At 47.9% G+C, this 20,297-nt stretch overlaps 1 protein-coding gene across 7 annotated transcripts in view; it reads left to right on the top strand.

Annotated features, from left to right (window-relative positions):
• The window catches only part of SSH1 (slingshot homolog 1 (Drosophila)), a 29,360-nt gene extending 9,413 nt beyond the window's left edge, over positions 1-19,947 (top strand). For 5 of the 7 annotated variants that reach the window (XM_004945616.5, XM_040648489.2, XM_046901298.1 and 2 more), the window contains 13 exons: positions 3,870-3,973; positions 5,359-5,423; positions 6,015-6,136; positions 8,200-8,268; positions 8,676-8,741; positions 9,991-10,185; positions 10,434-10,527; positions 11,487-11,615; positions 12,514-12,560; positions 13,448-13,594; positions 14,271-14,471; positions 15,401-16,016; positions 16,423-19,947. In XM_004945616.5, coding sequence (XP_004945673.2) covers positions 3,870-3,973; positions 5,359-5,423; positions 6,015-6,136; positions 8,200-8,268; positions 8,676-8,741; positions 9,991-10,185; positions 10,434-10,527; positions 11,487-11,615; positions 12,514-12,560; positions 13,448-13,594; positions 14,271-14,471; positions 15,401-16,016; positions 16,423-17,700 — 3,133 coding nt within the window. In that variant the 3' untranslated portion in view covers positions 17,701-19,947. Of the gene's footprint in view, positions 1-1,221; positions 1,473-2,384; positions 2,460-3,869; positions 3,974-5,358; positions 5,424-6,014; positions 6,137-8,199; positions 8,269-8,675; positions 8,742-9,990; positions 10,186-10,433; positions 10,528-11,486; positions 11,616-12,513; positions 12,561-13,447; positions 13,595-14,270; positions 14,472-15,400; positions 16,017-16,422 lie in introns of those variants that run through there. The other 2 variants (XM_004945617.5, XM_015275531.4) reach the window with 2 other exon arrangements.
• Positions 19,948-20,297: the final 350 nt, after the last annotated feature.

Raw genomic sequence — 20,297 nt, 5'->3', positions numbered from 1 at the left:
TCATTCTGTTAACAAGGGAGAAATTAAGAGACTTAATTTGACAAACATCTAGTGACAGGAGAGCATGGCATGGCCCTGTGCCTAGCAAGGCTCCATTGCAGAGCTTTACTGGAGCACAGCACCCTGCAGGGCACACAGTGTGGGCACTGCTGAGGATGGAGGATGACTGCAGACTGCTTGTTTGCCTTTGCAGACTCAGGGAACAGTGTTTTGAAATGATGATGAGGCGCTGCCTATTGTGTTCTGAAGCGACTTGGAATGTAATTGATGTGTGTTACAGCCACGTTCTTCTGGAGCTTTCCCAAAGGGGAAGAAATATTTCCTTTTAAAGTTGAGCAGCGTGGAGCCAGCGGACAGAGCAAGGAGGTGCCATAGTCAAGAACCATCCTCTCCTTGCAATGCTTCAGGCACAGCAGGGCCTCTGTTTTATGGCCAGCAGAGAAACACAGCTGTTCTGTCAGCACCCCCCTGCTGACACTCGGTGCTCCCAGGTGCCTGTAAGTGTAGGTTTTACTCCTCTTAAGGGGCTGATGTTCTCCCACTGAGATCGTTTGGTAAGGGGATGCTCTGCAGCCCTCCTGGAGCACCCAGATTCCATGCCACAACAAAACCCCTCGGCTCAGTGTTTCTTTGAGAGCCGAAAGGGGCTGCTGGAAAGCTGATGCTGGTTGGGATTCCTGGGAGGGCATCCAGCAAATCGGTGGGTTGTGCTGTGTGTGCCAATGGGGCAGGGCAAAAAAAGGAACAGAAAGCTGCTTCTTCTCTGGGGGGACTGGTGCTGCTGTGGTGAAGGAATTAATCAAGGGTTGGTAAGAAATTGGTCTACGTTGAATTTGGTTATAGGCAGTCTCTAACAGAGGAATTCCAAACCACCTGAAAGAGGTTCTTGTTCAGCAGCACATCAGGCACTGCACAGCACATGGCTGCACCATAAGCAGGGAAGTATCCTGATCTGGCTGCAATGCCTTTGCCACATAGACGTTCCATGGCAGGGCTTTAACTGTAAAAACCAGTAAGGCACTGGGCAACGTGGAACGTAAGCATCAACACGATGCTTTTCACCTCGTCCTGCCCTGCATCGCTCTGTGAGCATGGGGAGGAAACAAACAGCTCGCACCAGTCTGTAGGAGGGAAGTGATTAGACGAGCTTCAGCTGTTTTTTTCCCCTCTTGAATGGCCTTCTTTCATCAGGATATGTTAGGACAAGTGCTTTTTCAAGCCAGGATATCAGTGGAAGACACAGTGTTCTGTAGAAGTCATCCAGTTCCTGGGTAGCATCAACAGATGCGATTGCTCTGCACAGAATATACGACCGACCTTTTCTTTTCCTTCTTTTTCTTTTTGTATGGGTTTAGAAGCAAAAGGATGTGAGTTTTACAGCTAGTTATGAATCTTTTCGAATTTACTGACTTCTGCCTGACTCTTGGGCCAGCACAATGCTTCTGCTGTTCAAAGAAAACCAGTCCAAATTAGTATGTATAAACCACTCGTATTTATGCCGCTAACAAACGCTGCTTGCTAAGGCATTTAGCACTGCTGCTGGGGAGAGAGATGGGGGGGCTCTGTGATGATGGGGTGTTATTTTTTTTCTGGTTCTTTGGGAGATTGTTTTAAAAAAGCTGGAAATTGGATGTTTACTGGGACTGCAGGGTTTCAAAGTGTTGGAACGCTGGGTTGGGATACCGCGCCATGCCTTTTTCTCACTTTTATTTTGTTAGATTTGTATGGAGTGGCTGAGGGTGAAGTGTTCCTGGAGCAGAGCGAAGGGTCAGCGTTGGGTAACCTCACCGTTTTGGTGCAGTGTTCCAGGAGAGCTCACGGTGGCTGTTGTGCAGCACTGCGCCGGTGGCATCCAACAGCAGCTGGGGGGGAAATCGCAGCGCTGGGGAGCACGAGCTGACTTACTCAGCGCCGTGCTTTGTGCAGATGGAGACACAAGCATTTAAACTAGAACACCTGAAGCCAGAACAGAAGAAGTGACTGACAGCAAGATTTCAGTTTTGCTTTTCAGTTCGCTGCCATGCAGATAAATACCCAGTGGAAAAAGTTGCACTGTGCGGGTCTACCTCTGCCTGCAGGCACTTCTGCTCCCCCAGCACAGCTCTCCGACTGGGAATGTTCTGCCTTATTGTGAAGGTTTCCTGCCTGCAGTGAATGAGAGCATTAGGAGCTGCGTGTTATCTAACCATTCCTTTCCTCTTGCTGATAAACCAGCTGGGTATGCACGAGGCTGCAATCTAGTGAACATCCTATACATTGTGTTGGTGTCGCAGCTTTGTTGTCACTTCTGTCCTTTTTTTTAACGCTTTCCTGTTAGATCTGGAGTGAGGAGGAAACAGGGCTCTTCCTGCCTTGCTTATGGGATGGACCAAGTGCCCGCCTGCAGGGATTCTTGCTGTCAGTGGGTGCTGGTGGTGAGGGCTGCGGGGCCATCGCTGACAGCTCCCGGTGAGCCAGGGGTGAGTGCTGCGGGAGCTGAAGCGGGGAAAGCTTTGTTCTCATCACGGTGCAATTGCCCTGCCGACAGCTTGTTGGTCTGAGATAGGGCTGAGGGAGCCTGGAGCTTGTGCTGTGATTTGAGGTTGCTTTTTAGAAGGGACTGAAGTCTTGAATTGAAACCTGTTCCAGCTTTTCTGGGAGCTTTGAGACTTGAGGAAAGCTGTAAATTCAGGCAGCTGAATGCAAACTTTGGCTCTGTCCTTGGGAGATGGAAGACCTGACTTGGAGCAGGAGCTGGGAAGGCTTGAATTGATGGCTCTTTACCACACTGCTGGTGCTCACTGCTAGCCAGAAGCAGTCCCCAGGGACAGAGCACAGAACAGATGAGCACTGGGAGCAGCAGCTCCTGTGGGATCATTTTCTGTAGCATTAGTAACTCCAGTGCAGCACGGTCTCATAGTGGAGCTTTTATGTTTAGTTGATAGCAGCCAGTAATGAACAACTGTCTATGTTGGGAAGCGTGGGACGGCAGAAAGTTGGGCTCTGTAGCAAGGAGTGTCTCTTGTGATGCTCCCTGCCTGATGTTTGGAGTGGGATAGGAAGTGCAAGGTAAGCAGTTACTGTGGCAACTAAAACGTAACTCAGGAGATGTTCATTTCCAGCCCTGTGGGAAACACCAACTTTACCACTTATGTCCACGTCTGTTTCTGAAATGCTTGCAGGTCTGTGTAATTAGGCTTGTGCTGCTCCTTGCTCTAACTGCTCGTTTGGATTGGCCTTCTCTTTAGCCATATTTCATTTGATCTGGGAATGCAGCTTTGTGTGTGCATACGCTGTGACCTCCCTTCTTATCAGCACTGTTTCCCAGGTCAGTTGTATCTCAGCAGAGCAGAGCCTTTGCTGCTGTGTCTGTGGCTTTTTGCCCTGAAGTTTCAGTTCGTTCTGCTGTGATATGCAGGTTTCACCTTCCCTCCCTGCCCCGTAAATCTATGATTTATAGCTGTGTGTTCTTGTTTCTGCGTTCCAAAGAAATCTCAAGAACTGAAATTAATAGGGACTGATTGACTCAAGTCCTGATCCGAAGTCATTTACAGGTCTAAGCCTGTAGGAATTCTTACCCTCTACTGTTTTTAAGTTACAGAATTTGATAATCAAGTGATAAAGTCATTTTCAGTCCATGACAGCTCAGGCAAGCATCTCCTGCTATGGCCAAACAATAAAATGTTGATGGAAAATGACACGGTTCTTCATGAATAATCCTGGAGCCATGCCTTGCAAGTGGCAGAATCAACCTTTGGGAGCAGCTTCTTGTGGCGAATCCTGCTGTGTTTTAATGAGGAGAAGCCCTTCCTTCCCCAGGCACACGGACCGGAGCACACGTTTTGCTGCTGTTTCCTTTGAGCTGACTTCCTGTGTCCTTTGTTTTCCAGCCTAAGTGAGAGCTTTTTCATGGTGAAAGGAGCAGCCCTCTTCTTGCAACAAGGGAACAGCTCCCAGGGCCAGCGAGGTCTCCAGCATCCTCACAAACATGCAGGTATGGATTAAAGCACAGCCTGATGCTCCGTTCCCTCTTTCTTCCCCACTCCTCTCCTCCACGCTGACAGCCCAATAGCAGATGTGGCAGTGGTTGGCTCCTCTGACTGTCACAGTGGATTTTGTACAACCTGCTGAGGAAAACCAGGTTTTCAGTCCACTTGATTTGAATGGGAGCTTATGGTGACCATGTCTTTGCTTAAACTTTTGTCACCCTCTTGGAAGTGTATCTGGAGCAGGAATTTATTCTCTGCAGACACTGGCATTCTGTAGCCAGGAAAGCCCTCTGAGCCAGAGAGTCTATGCTGAATGTGTATCTCTGTCTTCTGCAGCCTGCAATGAAGAAATGTCGCTTGTTTCTGCTTCAGTGGTTTGATCTTTGCCTTCTCCTTTGGCCTGTGGGGAGGAAAATGCAATGGGTTGAGTCATGTGGCTCCAGTACCCCTTCTGTGGTTACTGAGCTCCTGATTCAGTGTGTCAGAGACGTTTCTCCTAACTGCTCTCCCAGCCTCCCACAGTCTGAAACTTGGGACTTCATATGACAGCATCTTTCTTTTCATTATTATTATTTTTAAACCACCTGTTACTGGTTTTGTTCAGTGCTACTTCTCAAAAGTGAGGAACACTTGCAGTGGGATTTGAGTCTCTGGACAAACACCCCTTTCCTCAGCTCCTTACACCCCCTTTTCTGGTTGCAGGAAATCCCCTTTTCAGTTAACCAATATAAATCTGGCCTGCAGGCATTTCTCATGGTCTGAGAACAGCTTGTCCTTCCTCCAGGCACACTTCAGTGTTCCAAAATGGTGGGAGGAGGGCTGTGTGGTGAATGTCTGTAAGGACTGATAAGCCGACGGTTTTAAGGAAGTTGGATCCCACTCATCCTGTATTTTTATGCCTTCTGTCATTGATGGTTTTGTAATAAGTGGTTAAGGGGCAAGAAGCAATAAGCTCATCAGGGCATTTTGAGTGCAGAAGCATGTGGGAAAGGCACAGTGTGGTACTGTGTGCCTGCTGCTTAGTAAACACTCCAAGCACAAAGAGGCTGTTTGAATGCCAAGCATGGCTTTGGGTTTCTTCAATTGTCAGCAATTTCATATACCCAGCAAACATCCTACGGAAGGAATTTTATCTTTTATGGAAAGTTATGAGTGTGTTTCCAAGTTATTAGATGGGATCTTGGTTTTATTTTCTTGTAGATTCTTTGTTCTTTTTGCTTGCTTTCACCAAGCAGAAATACACCCATCACTTTGGAGTAGTTGCATGAGCAGACCTTTATTTGATGCAGGAGGGATGCATCACCTAAATAGAGCCACTCCTGCAGCCCTTCCTCAGAAGCTGCTTATGTTCAGATGACCTGTTCTGATGATTTCTCTGCCCTCACTGCAGGTGATTTGCCCCAGCACCTCCAGGTGATGATCAACCTCCTTCGCTGTGAGGATAGAATCAAACTGGTAAGAACAGGTGCATTTTCCTGCCCTTCTTTCTGTTGGAGGTGTTTGAACCAGATCTCTACAGGGTCACAGAAAGCATTGGCAAATCCATGGTTAGCTTCAGTCTGCTGCACTTTGTTGCCAGCCACACCACATTTCCCTGTATGCAACTTTGGGGCTGATCCTTACATCCAGGTTATGAGTTGGGTCTATGTTAATTATCCCCTCTAGAATGGCTAAGTAGAATGTTTCAGTGACAGTTTGTCAGTGTGGAAGAACCCTCTGAGCTTCTCCAGCTTAGTGCACAGTGAGTGCTTCTACCTGCTTTTGAGTTGAATATCTTCAGAGGAGATCTTCAGATTGTATTTGGTAATGCTTCTGCAATGTGGGATAGGTTGTCTAGGCTGCTCTTATTTCTAATCTTCTCCCGATTCCAAGTCAAACTGGCAACTGGCCTTGCGTGGAAGAGGGACTACCTCTCCCAGTGTCTTTCATACTGCAGCTAAATAAAGCTTTGAGGCACAATTACACCTGTAAAATATTAGTCAGCAATGGAAGTGCGGATTATCCAAAAGCTGTTTTGCAGAGCTTGATGTCTTCTTTTTTTTCTAGGCTGTCCGTTTGGAAAGTGTATGGACAGACAGAGTCCGGTACATGGTGGTTGTGTACAGCAACGGGAGGCAGGACACGGAAGAGAATATTTTGCTGGGTGTGGATTTTTCCAGCAAGGAGAGGTATGTCTAGGGCAAAGCTAGGCTTGGAAATCAGACAGGCTGGGTTCTCTGGAAAGCTTGTCAACAACTATCCCCAAGCAGTTAATTTTCATGTACTCTAGGAAGAGAAGAGACATAGTTGTTAATTCTTCTGACCGTTGTGAGAGCGCTTTTTGTTCCAGAGAACTTTCAGTCTCCTCCGAATCTCTGGGCTCTCTGTGCAGCTGTGGGCAAAGCATTCACTTGTAATCCATCTGGAGGGCTGTGGTATCTACCTCATCTGTGGTAGCTTGCTATCTCCTCACTACAAAATGCTTCTATGGAAACGTTTCCTAAGCTGGAACTTATTTGCTCCATCAGACTTCAAGTCTGTTCGTGGCATGATGCAATGGAGCTGTTTCAGGTAGGTTAGTTGCCAAACAGCATCAACAACAATAGTGCAAAAGTACCTCCAAAACCAACAAACAAATGTGTTAGTAATGAGCTGTTCCTTTTGTCTAACTGATAAGGGCACAGAACGTTTTGAAATGAAAATAAAACGTTGCTACAGACCTTCTCACATAATTCCACTTATAGGTGAGGAAACCAAGAACAGCTCTTGGCTGGAAGAGGTGAGGCTGCTTTGGCAGAGGTGGGGTTAGAAGGCAGAGCTTCCAGACTTGTTTCTGTTCCATGGTAGATTGAGCTGCCGTGCTGAGCTGATACGGGCTTTGTCTTTTTGTCTGGAAAACCTCTGTGGATTGAAGTGGGAAGGGAGAGCTTTTGTACTGCCGTGAGTCCTGCTGGTGAACTCCTAGCAGTGCTTTCCTAAGGAGACTATTGACTTGGCTTTGGTGCTGCTTCTGTGTGTGCTCTTAATTACTGCTGTTGGTGTTAGGGAGGAAATTCCAACGTTACATTCCCTTGTAGCACATTTGGTGTGCAACAGCAGGCAGCGTTGGCCTTGTCCTCTCCAAATCCAAGGTGACCTTCCAATAATTTGCTCCTGATGGTGATTGGTGTGAGACAAGAGGAGAGATGGAAAAGTAATGGCACGTCCATCCTAACTGCAAGGTTGGCTGCTGGTTCATTCAGTTGCCTCTGAAAACTGAGAGATTTGTTAATTAAGGAAAAGTGTCGTGCAGAAAGACGTCTGTTGGCATTAATGACTCATTGAGGGACTCCAAGGCTCCATGTTGGGACTGAAATGGCACTTCTCAGCTGTGAGTGTGCTGACTGCTGACAGCTGGGCTGGTCAGCCTTTTCCGGGCTTTATTCCTTGTACATGTGTTTAATAAGTAACTTCTTTTTTCTTGCAGAGCTCTAGAGTGTACATTGTCTACATGTGTGTTCAAACTGGCCTTTGTCAGAGCTTTTGATTCACTGCAGAAAATGGCTGGAGGCTTTAAAAATAGTAGAATAAAAAGTAATAATAAAACAAACCTGAGTTCTTTGCTCCTGGTTGTTGCACGCATCCTGATTTCCTTTAAAACTTTAATATCTCAGCAACTGAATTATTTAGTGGTTGAAAGTTGCTGCCCCCCCATTATAGTACAGTTTTCTTGCCAAATTGCATCTTTGAAATGGAAGTGTTCTTCTGGGTTAGGTACACCCATAAAATGCTTTTTTTCTTTATCAGCCAAGTGATGAAGTGAGAACTGAGCACACAAACCTTTGAAAGGCCCCCGGGGTCCTCTGCAAAGGGCAGAAAGGAAAGCACCTACCTGCACTTGCTGAAAGCTGAATCTCTGCATGCAGAGATGATATCCTGCTCTTCTGTCCCATCAGGGATCTTCCCTGCACTGAGCTTATGAGGGTGAGAGAGGAGGAGAGGTGATAAGGCAAATACTGCCGTGCATTCTTGCAGCTATGGTGGTTCTGACTGTTGATTCTGTGCTGTTGGTTCTCCAGCTGGTGTCAGGGAAGACCTTTACACTTTAGTTGCCCATCTCCTTATGTGCTACGCATTAAATAGTTGAAGATACTATGAGGAATTACTAAAGCAAGGCTGGAGGACTTTAAAAATTAAAGACTATTAATAATTGAGGATATTGGCATGACTGCATTGTGGCCTATATTTAACATCCTTAACGTTTCTCTTCCAGTAAAAGCTGCACTATAGGAATGGTTCTTCGTCTGTGGAGCGATACTAAGATCCATCTTGATGGTGATGGGTAAGAAACCCCATTGAAAGGGTAGATGTGAATGGCCTTCCCTTCTGGGGGCTGTTGTGGGATAGAGACTCTGTCACCACACAAATGAAGTCCCAGTTTCAGATTCATGGCTGCAGTCCTTTGATATAGACACTGAGTTTTTGTCTTGCTGCTGTCAGAACACTCAGTGAAACCTGTCATATCCAGTAAATGTTTTCCAAAATCCTGCTCCAGGGGTGGAGCTCCCATTCCTGGCACTGTATGGCAGGTGTCCACTCATTGCTTTTGTTTGGGAGGATAATGGAAAATTGGTGATGGAAATCCTCATCCCTTATTCCTTTTGATTGTGGCTGCCCCTAGAGCTGCCTCGCAGCAGCCTGAGGTGCAGAGAAGAGCAGTTTGTGACTGTTTTTTCCCCTCTCTCTTAGTGGCTTCAGTGTGAGCACTGCTGGGAGAATGCACATCTTCAAGCCAGTGTCGGTTCAAGCCATGTGGTATGTGTGCTAATTAGCTTTATTGAGAAAGAGGCTGTAATTTCCATGAATGAATTAACAACAAACAAACTGCATTTTAGCGTTTTCCATAACTGATATTTAGCAAGCTGCAGCAGAGATGCCGCTTCCCTGTGTCAGCTGGTAGCAGTGCTATAACGGAGCTCTGGGAGCACTGATCCAAAACCAGCATCTTCTGCTGCAGCTGTGTGCTCTGTGACATGAGGGCAGTGTGAAATGGCACTAATGAGATGTATAGACATGAAAGCCCAACATGAATTCATCAGGCTGCAAACCCAGTCTTTCCTCTCCACGCATAACCTCCCTAGTATGAGGGAGTCTTGTGACCCACTGCCAATCTGATGGCATTTCCAACTCTGCCCCATTCCTGGGGCCAGGCTGGGGCTGCTTCTGCATGGAAACTTTCCGTGCCACTCCGCAATCATGCTCACCTTTCAGCTCCTGTCACCCCTCCCATGTGTAGGGATTCCAAAACGCTGAAGCAGAGACTGTTGAATCAGCAACAGCTGTGCCAGCAAATGCCTTCTTGAAGAGGCTTTATTCTGCCCCACACAGGGCAAATGCCTCTCGTTGGGTTCTCCGTGGAGCCTCAGGAAACTCCTGTGCTTGTGATAGCTGGCAGGGACAAGATAAAGGTGTAGAGACTGGTGATGTGTTAGGGATGGTTTGGTACAGAAACAAACAAAACTTGTTCCTGTCATTTTTTGAACTCAGCCTCTCCTGTTGGCAGCCTTAGATGTGGTTAATATGTTCACTACGTTGACATCTTCAGAGCAGAGCCTTAAAAGAGAGAGAAAAAAAAAAGGAAAAATGGAGGAGGGAAGGGAGGAAAGAAAAAGTAATGCTAAGATTTACAAAAACAAATGACCCAATCTGGGCCCTGTCCCTGGAGCGTGTCAGGGGCCAAGAATGCTGTAAATATGTATTTGACTCCTTGCTGAAGGTGGTTTGAAAATTGTCCATGTTCTTTATTTTTCTTTGGTCTGGCTTTACAAGTTAGCTAATGATTAGGTCCCAGAGTGGCTGTGCTTCGTGCTTGCCAGTTGATGAGGAGAAAATCTGAGCCTCCGTCTTGAGAAAGCCTCCAGGATACCCCTGTGAACTCTGATACAGCAGAGCTGCAGCTCTCAAAAAGCCAACTGCAACACAGTGCTGAAAGTCTTCTATGAAAATCTCTTATTCCTGATTGATGTGTGCTTATACCTGCACACTTTTGTTCCCAATCTTGCAGGTCTGCTCTACAAATACTCCATAAGGCCTGTGAGGTTGCAAGAAGGTACAACTACTTCCCAGGTGGGATGGCCTTGGTCTGGGCCACGTACTATGAAAGCTGCATCAGCTCTGACCAGAGCTGCATCAATGAGTGGAATGCCATGCAGGACCTGGAGTCCACCCGCCCTGACTCTCCAGCTCTGTTTGTTGACAAGTCAGTTCTCAGTTTTATTATGAAAAGTTGACTTGGTTCACAAGAGAAATCCCCTTTTGTTCCTTTTGTTCCTCTGGCAGTTGATTTCCTTTCTCTACTTCAATGCCTTCAAATGTTTTTCTTCCATTTTCCTGGTCAAGATGCTTTCAATGAAAGTCCTTCCCACCAGCCTCTGTGCTGTCCAAGTTGCATTGTCTCAGGAGTGTTTACTGCTGGTTTGGAGACATCCTCTCCCTTTTCCTTTTCAGACCAACTGAAAGGGAACGAACGGAACGCCTCATTAAAGCCAAACTCCGGAGCATCATGATGAGCAAAGACCTGGAAAATGTGACTTCGAAGGAGGTAAATAGAAAAACTCCTGCTCCTTTATTCTTCCTGCTAGACTCCTTTTCCAGAGAACGTTATACTGGCAAAGAGGCATTGTATGATGAGGTGCTGTTGGCTATTTGAGTGTATTTGAGAGGTTCTGCTCTTTGGCTTTGCTACACCTCCGTTTCTGTAGTTGTAAAACAGAGTAGTACCAACATTAGAGCACGTTTTTCAAGACCTTAGTAACAAGCCAGAGTGGCATCGGAGGTGATAATTCATTACAGCTTGCAGCACTTGTGGGCATGTCCAAGCAATGAATTTGAAGCCACTTATTCCTCATAGCTATATAAGCTAAGATAGCTCTCTCAAAAGATGCAGTTAGTGGCTTTGTGTCCTCCCAGCTGTGAGTGTGTGTGGCTGCTTTAGAGGAGCATCCTGGTCTTCACTTGTTCATGGACATGGAGCAAATTGCGTGCTAAGAAGCAGTGTTTTCCTTTCTCCTTGTTGGCTTCACTTTAAGATTTTGTTTTCTTTGTTCCTGAACAATGTCAGGGAGACTTATAGGCGAGACCTTGCTGGTGTGTCTATGGATGAAGAGTCACAAGTCAAGGCTAAAACTAGTTTGGATCTGTCCCACAGGGACACAGTGCAGATGTACTCAGAGCAAATGGTAATAGTTGTATGTAGGTTTGGGTTTTGAGTTTCATGTTTGTTAGTTGCTCTCCTGGGTCTTGTTCATCTCAAGTTATTTTTTGGAAGGATGTGCACAATATATGTGTGTTTTACTTGGATGTTATCTGAAGCCTTCTTCACAGATCTCAAATAAGGGGGCCTAAGATGCCACGTAGTGAGATTTTTTGTCTCCAAAAGGCCAAATCCCTCCTGCTGTCTTTAGTGAAGTACATAAAAAGTGTTTTGTGAAAGAGTGCCAATAAATGTTTCTATTGAACAGAGATGATTCTAGGTGGCATCCTTTGTTTTCTGCTCTGCAGATCCGGAATGAGCTGGAAAAACACATGAATTGCAACTTGAAAGAATTCAAGGAATTCATAGACAATGAAATGCTGCTTATCCTGGGTCAGATGGACAAACCCTCTCTGATTTTTGATCACTTGTATCTGGTGAGTTGCCCTGTTTGGAACAGAGCTGAAGGCTCAGTGGGAGCTACCTGATGGGTCACTGTGCTGTGAGGGATCTGCATTTGGTATCAAGTTCTGTGTGCATGGCCAAATCTGTATGAAGAGCAAGGCTGAAGGTGCTGTGCCTTCAACTTTATGCAGAAGCAAAGATAGATGTGTGTTCTATGTAATGTTTTGCCACTAGATGGAACTCCAAGCAAAACCAGGCGCTGCCATCTGAAACAAAGGCTTGCTTGAGATGAACACATTTGTGCCTGTTATGCAGGGGTCACTTTTAGGTTTTCTTTTCCTGGAGAGAATCAGAGGGACTGTTGATGTCTGAGGGCAAAACCTGCTTTTTAAACCCTATTTAGCTTTCTGTTTTGTGGATCCAGTGAGATCCAGTGTAACCACCTCCAGAACTTCTAGGATTTGCCTCACACTTCTCATATACACACTTGTGATCACAGTTATGTCACATGTAATTATTTTTCTTTCCCTGCATTATTTATCTCTGTGGTTAGAAACCCAGATTGACCAGGGCATGGTGATTTGGGATTGAACTTACCCCTGCCTCGTGCATCTTACAGGATTTCTTCCTGCACAGACCCCATGCCTTTTTGTCCACGGTTATTCTGATTTCAGAGGGACTGTGAACGTTCCTTGTGTCTGCATTTGAGGCTGTTAGGACAAGCCTGGTCTGGCTGCTAGAAATGATTCAGGCAGCATCCTGTGGTTCTTCACAACACTCTGAAGCTGGTGGTACTCATTGTGTCCTTCAGAAACCATTGGCAACATTTCAGTTGGCAGCTGAGGAGCAGAGCTGAGACTGGGGCAGTTCAGAATCTTAGAAATGGGGAAGCTCCTTTGAAAGATGTTCTTATCTATGTGACTGTTGCAGGGGTCAGAGTGGAACGCCTCTAACCTGGAGGAGCTGCAGGGCTCGGGGTGAGTACTGTACCTTCCAGGTTCTGAGTCATTTGACTTTTACCCTGAGTTCTCTTCAGGTGCCATGTGGCATTTGTAGATGGTAGGGATGAGTTCCCAGCAGTGTGGGTAACTGATCATCAGGACTTTGGTCAGGAAAGCTTTCCTACCTCGTTTCCATCGCAGATGAAGTGGGAATAACAAAACTTCAAGATATCTGAACCACCCTCCCCGTGTGTAGCAGCCAAGTATGAAGCAGACATATATGCTGTTGTGTCAGGTGTAAATTCCTGCAGGCTGCAGAAGAGCAAATGTTACAGTGCAGTGTTGAGGAAAAACTCCATCTAAATGGAGCAGAACTTCCTGTGGATGAGCAATCCCCACCTCACCTGCCCAGACAGGCAGCTGCAGGGCTGTCTTTCACCACACTGTCATCACCACGCCACTTCTTGGCTTGATTTATTTTCAGGCTTTTTGGACGAGTGAGAATTGTACATATAGTATTAGCTGTTTTCCCAAGGCATACACCACCTCTGATGTGAGAAACTGAAAATTATTGCTCAACAGCATGACTAAAAATGTTTAATTTGGACTCCTTGGGAACAGATGTCTGAACATCTCTGAGCGAGTGGATCAACCAGCATGTCAATGCTTCTGATCTGTGGTGAGGGCATCTCGACATGTGGTGCCTAGAAGTCAAAGTGGGGCAAACTCTGAAACAAATATCCTGCAGCTTTGATTGATCTGAATGATATGAAGTAGTAAATCGATACGGGCCTTCATTCTCCCTGGGTACATTGTAAACCCTGCAATAGAGTTTGGCAGGAATCAGGAGATTCACAATGTGCATCAGTTTCCTTTTCATGACCGTGGCCATTCAACTCTATTTTCCTTTTCATTCTCCACAGCATTGACTACATTTTGAACGTGACCAGGGAAATAGATAACTTTTTCCCTGGCTTGTTTGCCTATCACAACATCCGGGTGTATGACGAGGAGACGACTGACCTCCTGGCTCACTGGAACGAGGCATATCATTTCATAAACAAGGCTAAGTAAGTGGGCTGGGGGACGTGGCTTGATGTGAGAGTGCATCCAATCCAAGCCACAGCAGAAGCTGCCTGAGGCCTGGGGGAGGTAACACTGCCCCGTGTGCTCCAGCCAGCTCTGCAGCTGGAGGTGGCAGCTGGGCTTTGTGTTACATCTTCTGCCAGGAGTTCTGTGTCCCTGGAGCTTCCGTGTACTTTGTGTCTTCCTGTGCTGGTTTTAACCCATTTCTAACCTATGGGTTTTTTTAATTACTATTATTTTGTTTTGCTTCTAAAAGGAAACGAGGACATTTCCTCTACTTGACATGTTCTGGAAATATTCCAACATGTGTCCTTGTTGGATGAGCCCAAGAGATGGTCACAGAGCCCATCACACCCTGCTGGCTGTCACACGCAGGTTGTTCCTGCTTATCCCTGTGCCCAAAGCATTGGGCAAGTGGGCAGGAGGCTTCATGGTGGCCTCTGAAGTGACAGCATGGCTGAGACCGCCCATCCCACCTCCTGACTTTCCTGGAGAAGGATTCTTCTCGTGTGCATCTTAGTCTAAAACATTCATGACCTACAGAGCTGTGATGTCAGAGTGGTCAGCAGGACAACATACTGCCCCTCCACCATTTAAAATGTTAACAACGCGTATGATAAGCAGAGAGATTACAGAGGTGTTTTCTTTATCTTTCTGCAGGAAGAATCACTCCAAGTGCCTGGTGCACTGCAAAATGGGCGTGAGCCGGTCTGCGTCCACTGTGATAGCTTATGCAATGAAGGAGTTTGGCTGGTCACTGGAAAAGGCCTATAATTATGTGAAGCAGAAACGCAGCATTGCAAGGCCAAATGCAGGCTTCATGAGACAGCTTCTGGAGTATGAAGGCATTTTAGATGCAAGGTAAGGTGACAGAATGAAAGGAAAGGCCATCTGCAGGAAATCAAAGGACCTCATTTTAGGCAACACCTTTAGAGTTTCAGTATATCACAAAATACTGAGTTCTGTGGATTTCTGTTCAGGCAATCAACCCTTCTACCAATGAGCAAGACAAAGACAGTGACAGCGTGTGTGGTGCTGCAATCTAAAGGCCACACCACCATGCAGAGGAGCTCTTAGGAAGGGCAGAAGCAGGAGCCTGGGCTAACTGCACTTTCCTGAACCTTTTCTCTGCCAGCCCACCCCAGATGGAAATTAGCTGTCTTCAGCTCTGGTGTAATTCATTGAGGGTTTCTCTGTGCTTGAAAAGCGTGCTGGTGTTTCTCAGCAGCCAAGGCTGTTCAGCAAAACATTGTTCTTGTTTTATGAGGCAGAACTGAGCTTGGGCAGAGTTGGAGGCAAATCATTTGCAGTTCTGGGTGACCATGCCAATCATGAGGCTTTGCTGTTGCAAAGGCTGTAGTATCTAATAAGGGTTTCTGCATGCTCCACACTCCACTTGGCCTCTGCTCTAGCTGAGGTAGAGAAGGAAAATTTTCCACTCTGGTTTAGCAGAAGCTGTGCCATGAAACGTGCAGAGATGTTGGTTCAGAGCATTTTACACTAGCAGAAGTCTCTGTTCCCGTCATGTTTGCAGTGCAGGGCCCTGCTGGGAGTCTGTCGGGCCGAAGAGATGCTGGAGGAGATGCAGTGGGCAAACTCCTCTGATGCTCAGGATGGCTTTGCCCAGGTGGAGCGTGGGGCTGGACCTGCCAATCAGTCTGTTCTGGGTTGTGAATCTGCTCTGTGCATAGAGAGGGAGGGATGCTCCTGGAGCTGAGTGCTTTCAGCTTGTGCCGCAGCCATCAGCAGCTGCTCCACTGTGCTCACTTGTATCTCTGTCCTTCCTGCAGCAAGCAACGCCACAACAAGCTGTGGAAGCAGCAGGCAGAGAGCAACCTCCCCCAGAGCACAGATGGCACTGCAGGATCAGGTGACTTCATACTTGAGAGCTTGGACATCGACCTCGAAAACCGGCTGGCTGACCTGGACACCCCATCGCAGTCAGCATACCTGGACAACCGAGCTGGCACGGAGCTGCCCATTGGCTTCAATTACTGTTTCCGCCGCCTTTCGGACACACTGCTGGAGAACAAAGTGCCTGGGGACAGGGGGAGCTTTTGCCACGTGGAGGAGCTGGAGCGGGATGTGCTCACAGAGCGTGCGGCCTCGCTGGCGAGGCAGCCTCCAGCTGTGCCTCCAGAGATGGCCAAAGGCCTGGAGCCAGCAGAGCCACTGGCAGAGCTGAGCAGCTTCTGTGAGAAGGAGGTGAAGAAGAAACGGGACTTCAGCCCTCGGAAGGCGAGGATGGTGCTGAGCGCCGGGGAACCGGGGGAGGACGGTATCAGGGAGGAAAACCCAATGGAGAAGTGGAAGCGGCGGTTGTCCATGCACAAGGAGGAGAGCAGGCTTAATAGGGAGAACTTGAATAACAACAACAGCAAAAGGAGTTGCCCGGAGGATTTTGAGGTGCGTATGGATCTGGTGTGTAGGTGATTAGCATGGCTGACTCCTGCAAGCGGAACTACTCATCTTCATAGCACAGTTTCATTTGACTTGGATAAAGCCTTCCATTCCGTGATGAGCTGCTTCCTTTTCAAAGTGCTTCTGAACATGGCTTTGCTTGCCCGAGCTATGGATATAGATGCCAGACAGAGAGAGCACACACGTGAGCACTCTATAAACTGCTCTGGGCAACTTGCTTGCATGACTATCACTTGAGACGGTAGGTGTCCTTCCACTGGGAGTTATTGTTCCTGCTGTGGGGCGTGAAGAGACAGGGCAGTGGGCTGCCTTTCACTGCTGTGTAGATCTCCTGATCTTTGCCTCTCGCTGTTCTGTGCTTATTGATTTGTCTTTATTTTCTTTCTTGCAGCATGACGCTGTGTTTGGGATCCTCAGTAAAGTCAAGCCTTCCTACCAGTCCTGCACCGACTGCATGTACTCCTCGGGCAGCCTGGCTCCGGACTCCTTTGGGGAGCAGTGTGAGAAGCTGAACCCCAGCTCTGCACACCGCAGCTCCACCATCTGCACGCAGCCAGCCCTCCTCTCCCACCTCCCTCCCTTGGGGGAGCACCTGCCCAGCAGGGCACGCATGGAGGAGGGAATTGGAACTAGAAATACTGAGGCACTGCTTCCCCTGTCAGCAGGAGGCGGTGTTTTGGAAGCTGGTACTTGCAAATCAATGGTTGCTCATCAGTGTGGCTTTTCAGAGAAAGGAAAAGACGCACCAGAAATCCCTGTCAGAACGCTGCAGCCCAGGAGAAACTCACACTGTGACAAGAGCCTCCTTGGTGCAGAAATGGGGAAAGAAGAGTCCCCGGCCAGAAAAGATAGCAAACCTACCAAGGACCTGAAGTACATGTTGTTCAGTAAAGACTTGGAAAAGCCAAGTGCTAACAGTTACTTAATGCAGCATCAGGAGTCCCTTATTCAGTTGCAGAAGGCAGGCTTGGTCAGGAAGCACACCAAAGAGCTGGAGCGGCTGCGGAGCCTGCCCTCAGACACATCAGTGCTGCTCCGGGAGGGTGCCCTGGGCAGGGCAGAGCCCAGCATTGCAGAGGAAGGTGAGGAGCTGGTTCCGCATCCCGGCCTCGTGCCCCTCCTGAGGCCTTCACCACCTGTACCCGGAGATGCTGAAAGCGACCTGGAGAAGCTGGAGGTCAAACGCGTGCTGGAGGGGACCTCTCAGAAAACCTCCACCCCCATGGCGTGCAGGCTGGAGCACACCAGCAGCTTCACCAAGGACTTCCTGAAGACCATCTGCTACACCCCCTCATCCTCCCGCAGCTCCAACCTGACACGCAGCTCCAGCAGTGACAGCATCCACAGCGTGCGTGGCAAGCCTGGCCTGGTGAAGCAGCGGACTCAGGAGATCGAGACCCGGCTGCGGCTGGCCGGCTTGACTGTCTCTTCCCCATTGAAGAGGTCCAATTCTCTTGCCAAGCTGGGGTGTCTTAACCTGTCTTCCGAGGACCTGTCCAGCGACATGGACGTGTCGACCATCACGGGCTCCAAGGAGGCTGTTTCCAGCGAGTCTTCCGGGCTCTGTGAGCCACCCTCTGCCCCAAGGAGCGCAGATGTTGGCTCCAAGATGTCAGCCAAGCCAGCGCTTGGGAACATGAAGACTCCGCTTTGGCTTGGCAAAAGTTGATGCCTTCTGTAGGGGGAATGGGGGGCTGGATATTTGTTGTTGTTTTTTTTTTCTCTATTATTGTTATTTTTCTAAGGCATTTATTCATTGCACCAATCATCTGACTTGCACCATCATCTGATGCCACCTCTTCTTCCTCTCCTTGTACTCTTAAGTGGGGAGAAAAAGAAAAGTAATGGGTCACGGATGGCACAAGGGAAAATAAAATGTTTTGCATGGCTTAGAAGAGGACCGTGTGTGTGAATCGCCTGTTGTCCTGCAGGATGCTGTTTCTCATACTGTTTGCCAAGTATAATAATGTGTTTGTGTGTGTTTGTATATGGATAGATACTTCCATCTATTTATCTATCTATCTATATATAAAATGCTGAATTGAGAGTCTCAGCAAAACAATTATTCTGACTTTTTTTTTTTTAACTGAGATGTCTCCTGCTAAAACAAGCAATTGTGGGGAAGCCTTTAAAGCAGTGACACGAACACTACCTCTGTTCCTGCCGACTTTTAATTGTGGTTTGCTTGGGTTTTTAAAGGCTTTTCCCACCATACTGACTGTTATCTGAAGGTGTTCCCTTGCTGTTAGCTGTGATCTCCTGGAGGAGCAGTGCTGGGCTGTCCTGCACTACGTGCTCTTGCTGTAACGTCAAGTGAAGGAGTGTGAAGCTGTGTTCGTACCGACTGTGATCCGTTGGCGTTGTCCTTTGCTGCATGACCACGTGAATCGTCGTCGTGTCCTGTTGGTGACCTGAAGTGCATCCAGGTTGTGTTGCTATGGAAGGTTCTTCGTGCTCAGGTGGAGAGGTGCTGTGCCCTTCGGGTGTTCTTGCTGTTGTCGTGGTTTGTGATGTCCCACTGATGATGACCAACCAGTGAGTGGCCGTGCACCGTAGTGAGTCTCAATGTGTGATGCTGTGTTGGTGTCGTGGGGACCCTTTGTTGGGCTGCTGGTGGCACACGGGACAATGAAGCCATCCCCTACCTGACAGGGAAGGACAGCTCCTGGCAGCCTGGCTGCCTGCGTTCCCTTTGCAGTGTGGAGCAGGCTGGGGTCAGACCGGAGCTCACAGGGCAGAGATGGCAAACAGATGCTCATGGAACTCCCAGGCCGAGAGTGAGCCCCAAACCTTTAAAATCCCTGTAGAGTCCTATCAAAGCCATTCTTAACGATCCTCTCATTGAGGTGAGGGAAAAGCAGGACTGTGAACCGTCATTCTCAGCCCACGTTCATCAAAACCTCAATGGCTTGAGAAAGGGAGCCGTGTGCTTTGCTGTCCTATATGCCCAGAATTACCTTTTTTCAAGACTGTACTTTTTTGTATTAGCAGTGTGAGGAGTTGTAGGGACTGGGAATCAGTAAATAAACGTCCCTCTTTAAAGGGTCTTAAATTCCCCATGCATTAAGGGCACTTTTCCTATTTCTCCCACTAACCATCATTTGAAGCAGAGCTCCTGCATGTGGAGCCCTGGAGGACACACACAGGGCTCTGCCTCCTTTGGGGCTTGGGAGAACACGGGGCTAATACAGATGCTGATGCCCACTGCCATCACTAAGAGCTTGGTGGTGCCACCAATGGCACTGCCATCAGTAGAGGTGCGGTGTGCCATCCCCGGGGGGGGTTTGTAGCCAAATCTGTGATGCTCACAGACTTGGATGTGTTGCATGAGAAGGTAGATGGTTTGCTTTTGTTTTCCACGTATTGTAATCGTTCTTTTACAATGGAGTGCCTTAAGACTAGTTTACAAATACTGTGTATTTACGCCGAGCTGTTCAACTCTGCTGTTTGCTGTTCATTTCTTGGTGCTTTCGGTGTATCCGGTGGCAGTGAGACTGTTGCCACTTCCTCCCTCCTGCCCCGCTCACCCCTTCCCCATTTCATTGCTGCCCGGGGGGAGCTCAGCCAACTCCTGCCGTGCTCCAAACCCAACCCCATCCCAATGGAAAACCCCAAATGGGGCCCCGTTCTCCCACCTGATCCCCATTGGGTTGACTCATCAGCCGTGGGAGGAGAGCGAGGGGTGGGCGCTGCGCTGCGTCCAGTGCATCGCAGCCCTCTCATAACAACCTTCTTTTGATTCCATTGTATTTCTTAAGTCTGGTTTTATATTTAAATCAGCCGTATCTTTTGTACTGTGCGTTGGCGGTAGGGGATGCATAATGCACTTTTTTTTTTTTTACTTTTGTTTGTACAAATGTACTGTATATTGTATGTCCTTCTGGTGAGAAAAAATAAACTTCTTTTTTTTCTTTTTTCTTTTTTTTTTTTTTCCTTTTACAAATAAGCTTTGCAGCCTTTTTTGTGGAGGTGGGGAAAGGATGGGCTGGGCTGTATCCTCACTGTGTTTGGGTACTTCTCTTTTCAGAGCTCCTGGGTTGGGTGCGAGGAGCTGCCCCGGGGTCCCCCCCATCCCCCAAGAGGGAAACCTCCTCCCTGCTCCACGCGAGCAGCCCTTCCCCAGCACCCACCACGTTTTTGCCTTTAAAGGCAAACAGAGAGCGGTGCCGCGCGCCTGCGAGGAGCCGGGTGCTGCCCGCTGCTGTTCTCGCTCTGGGAGCTGCATCAGGAGGAACATGTCAGTGTTTACCTTGGCAGGGAAGCAAA

This window comes from Gallus gallus, chromosome 15 (genome assembly GCF_016699485.2).
Source record: "Gallus gallus isolate bGalGal1 chromosome 15, bGalGal1.mat.broiler.GRCg7b, whole genome shotgun sequence".
Taxonomy (NCBI): Eukaryota; Metazoa; Chordata; class Aves; order Galliformes; family Phasianidae; genus Gallus; species Gallus gallus.
This window is presented reverse-complemented; position numbering and strand designations above follow the sequence as displayed.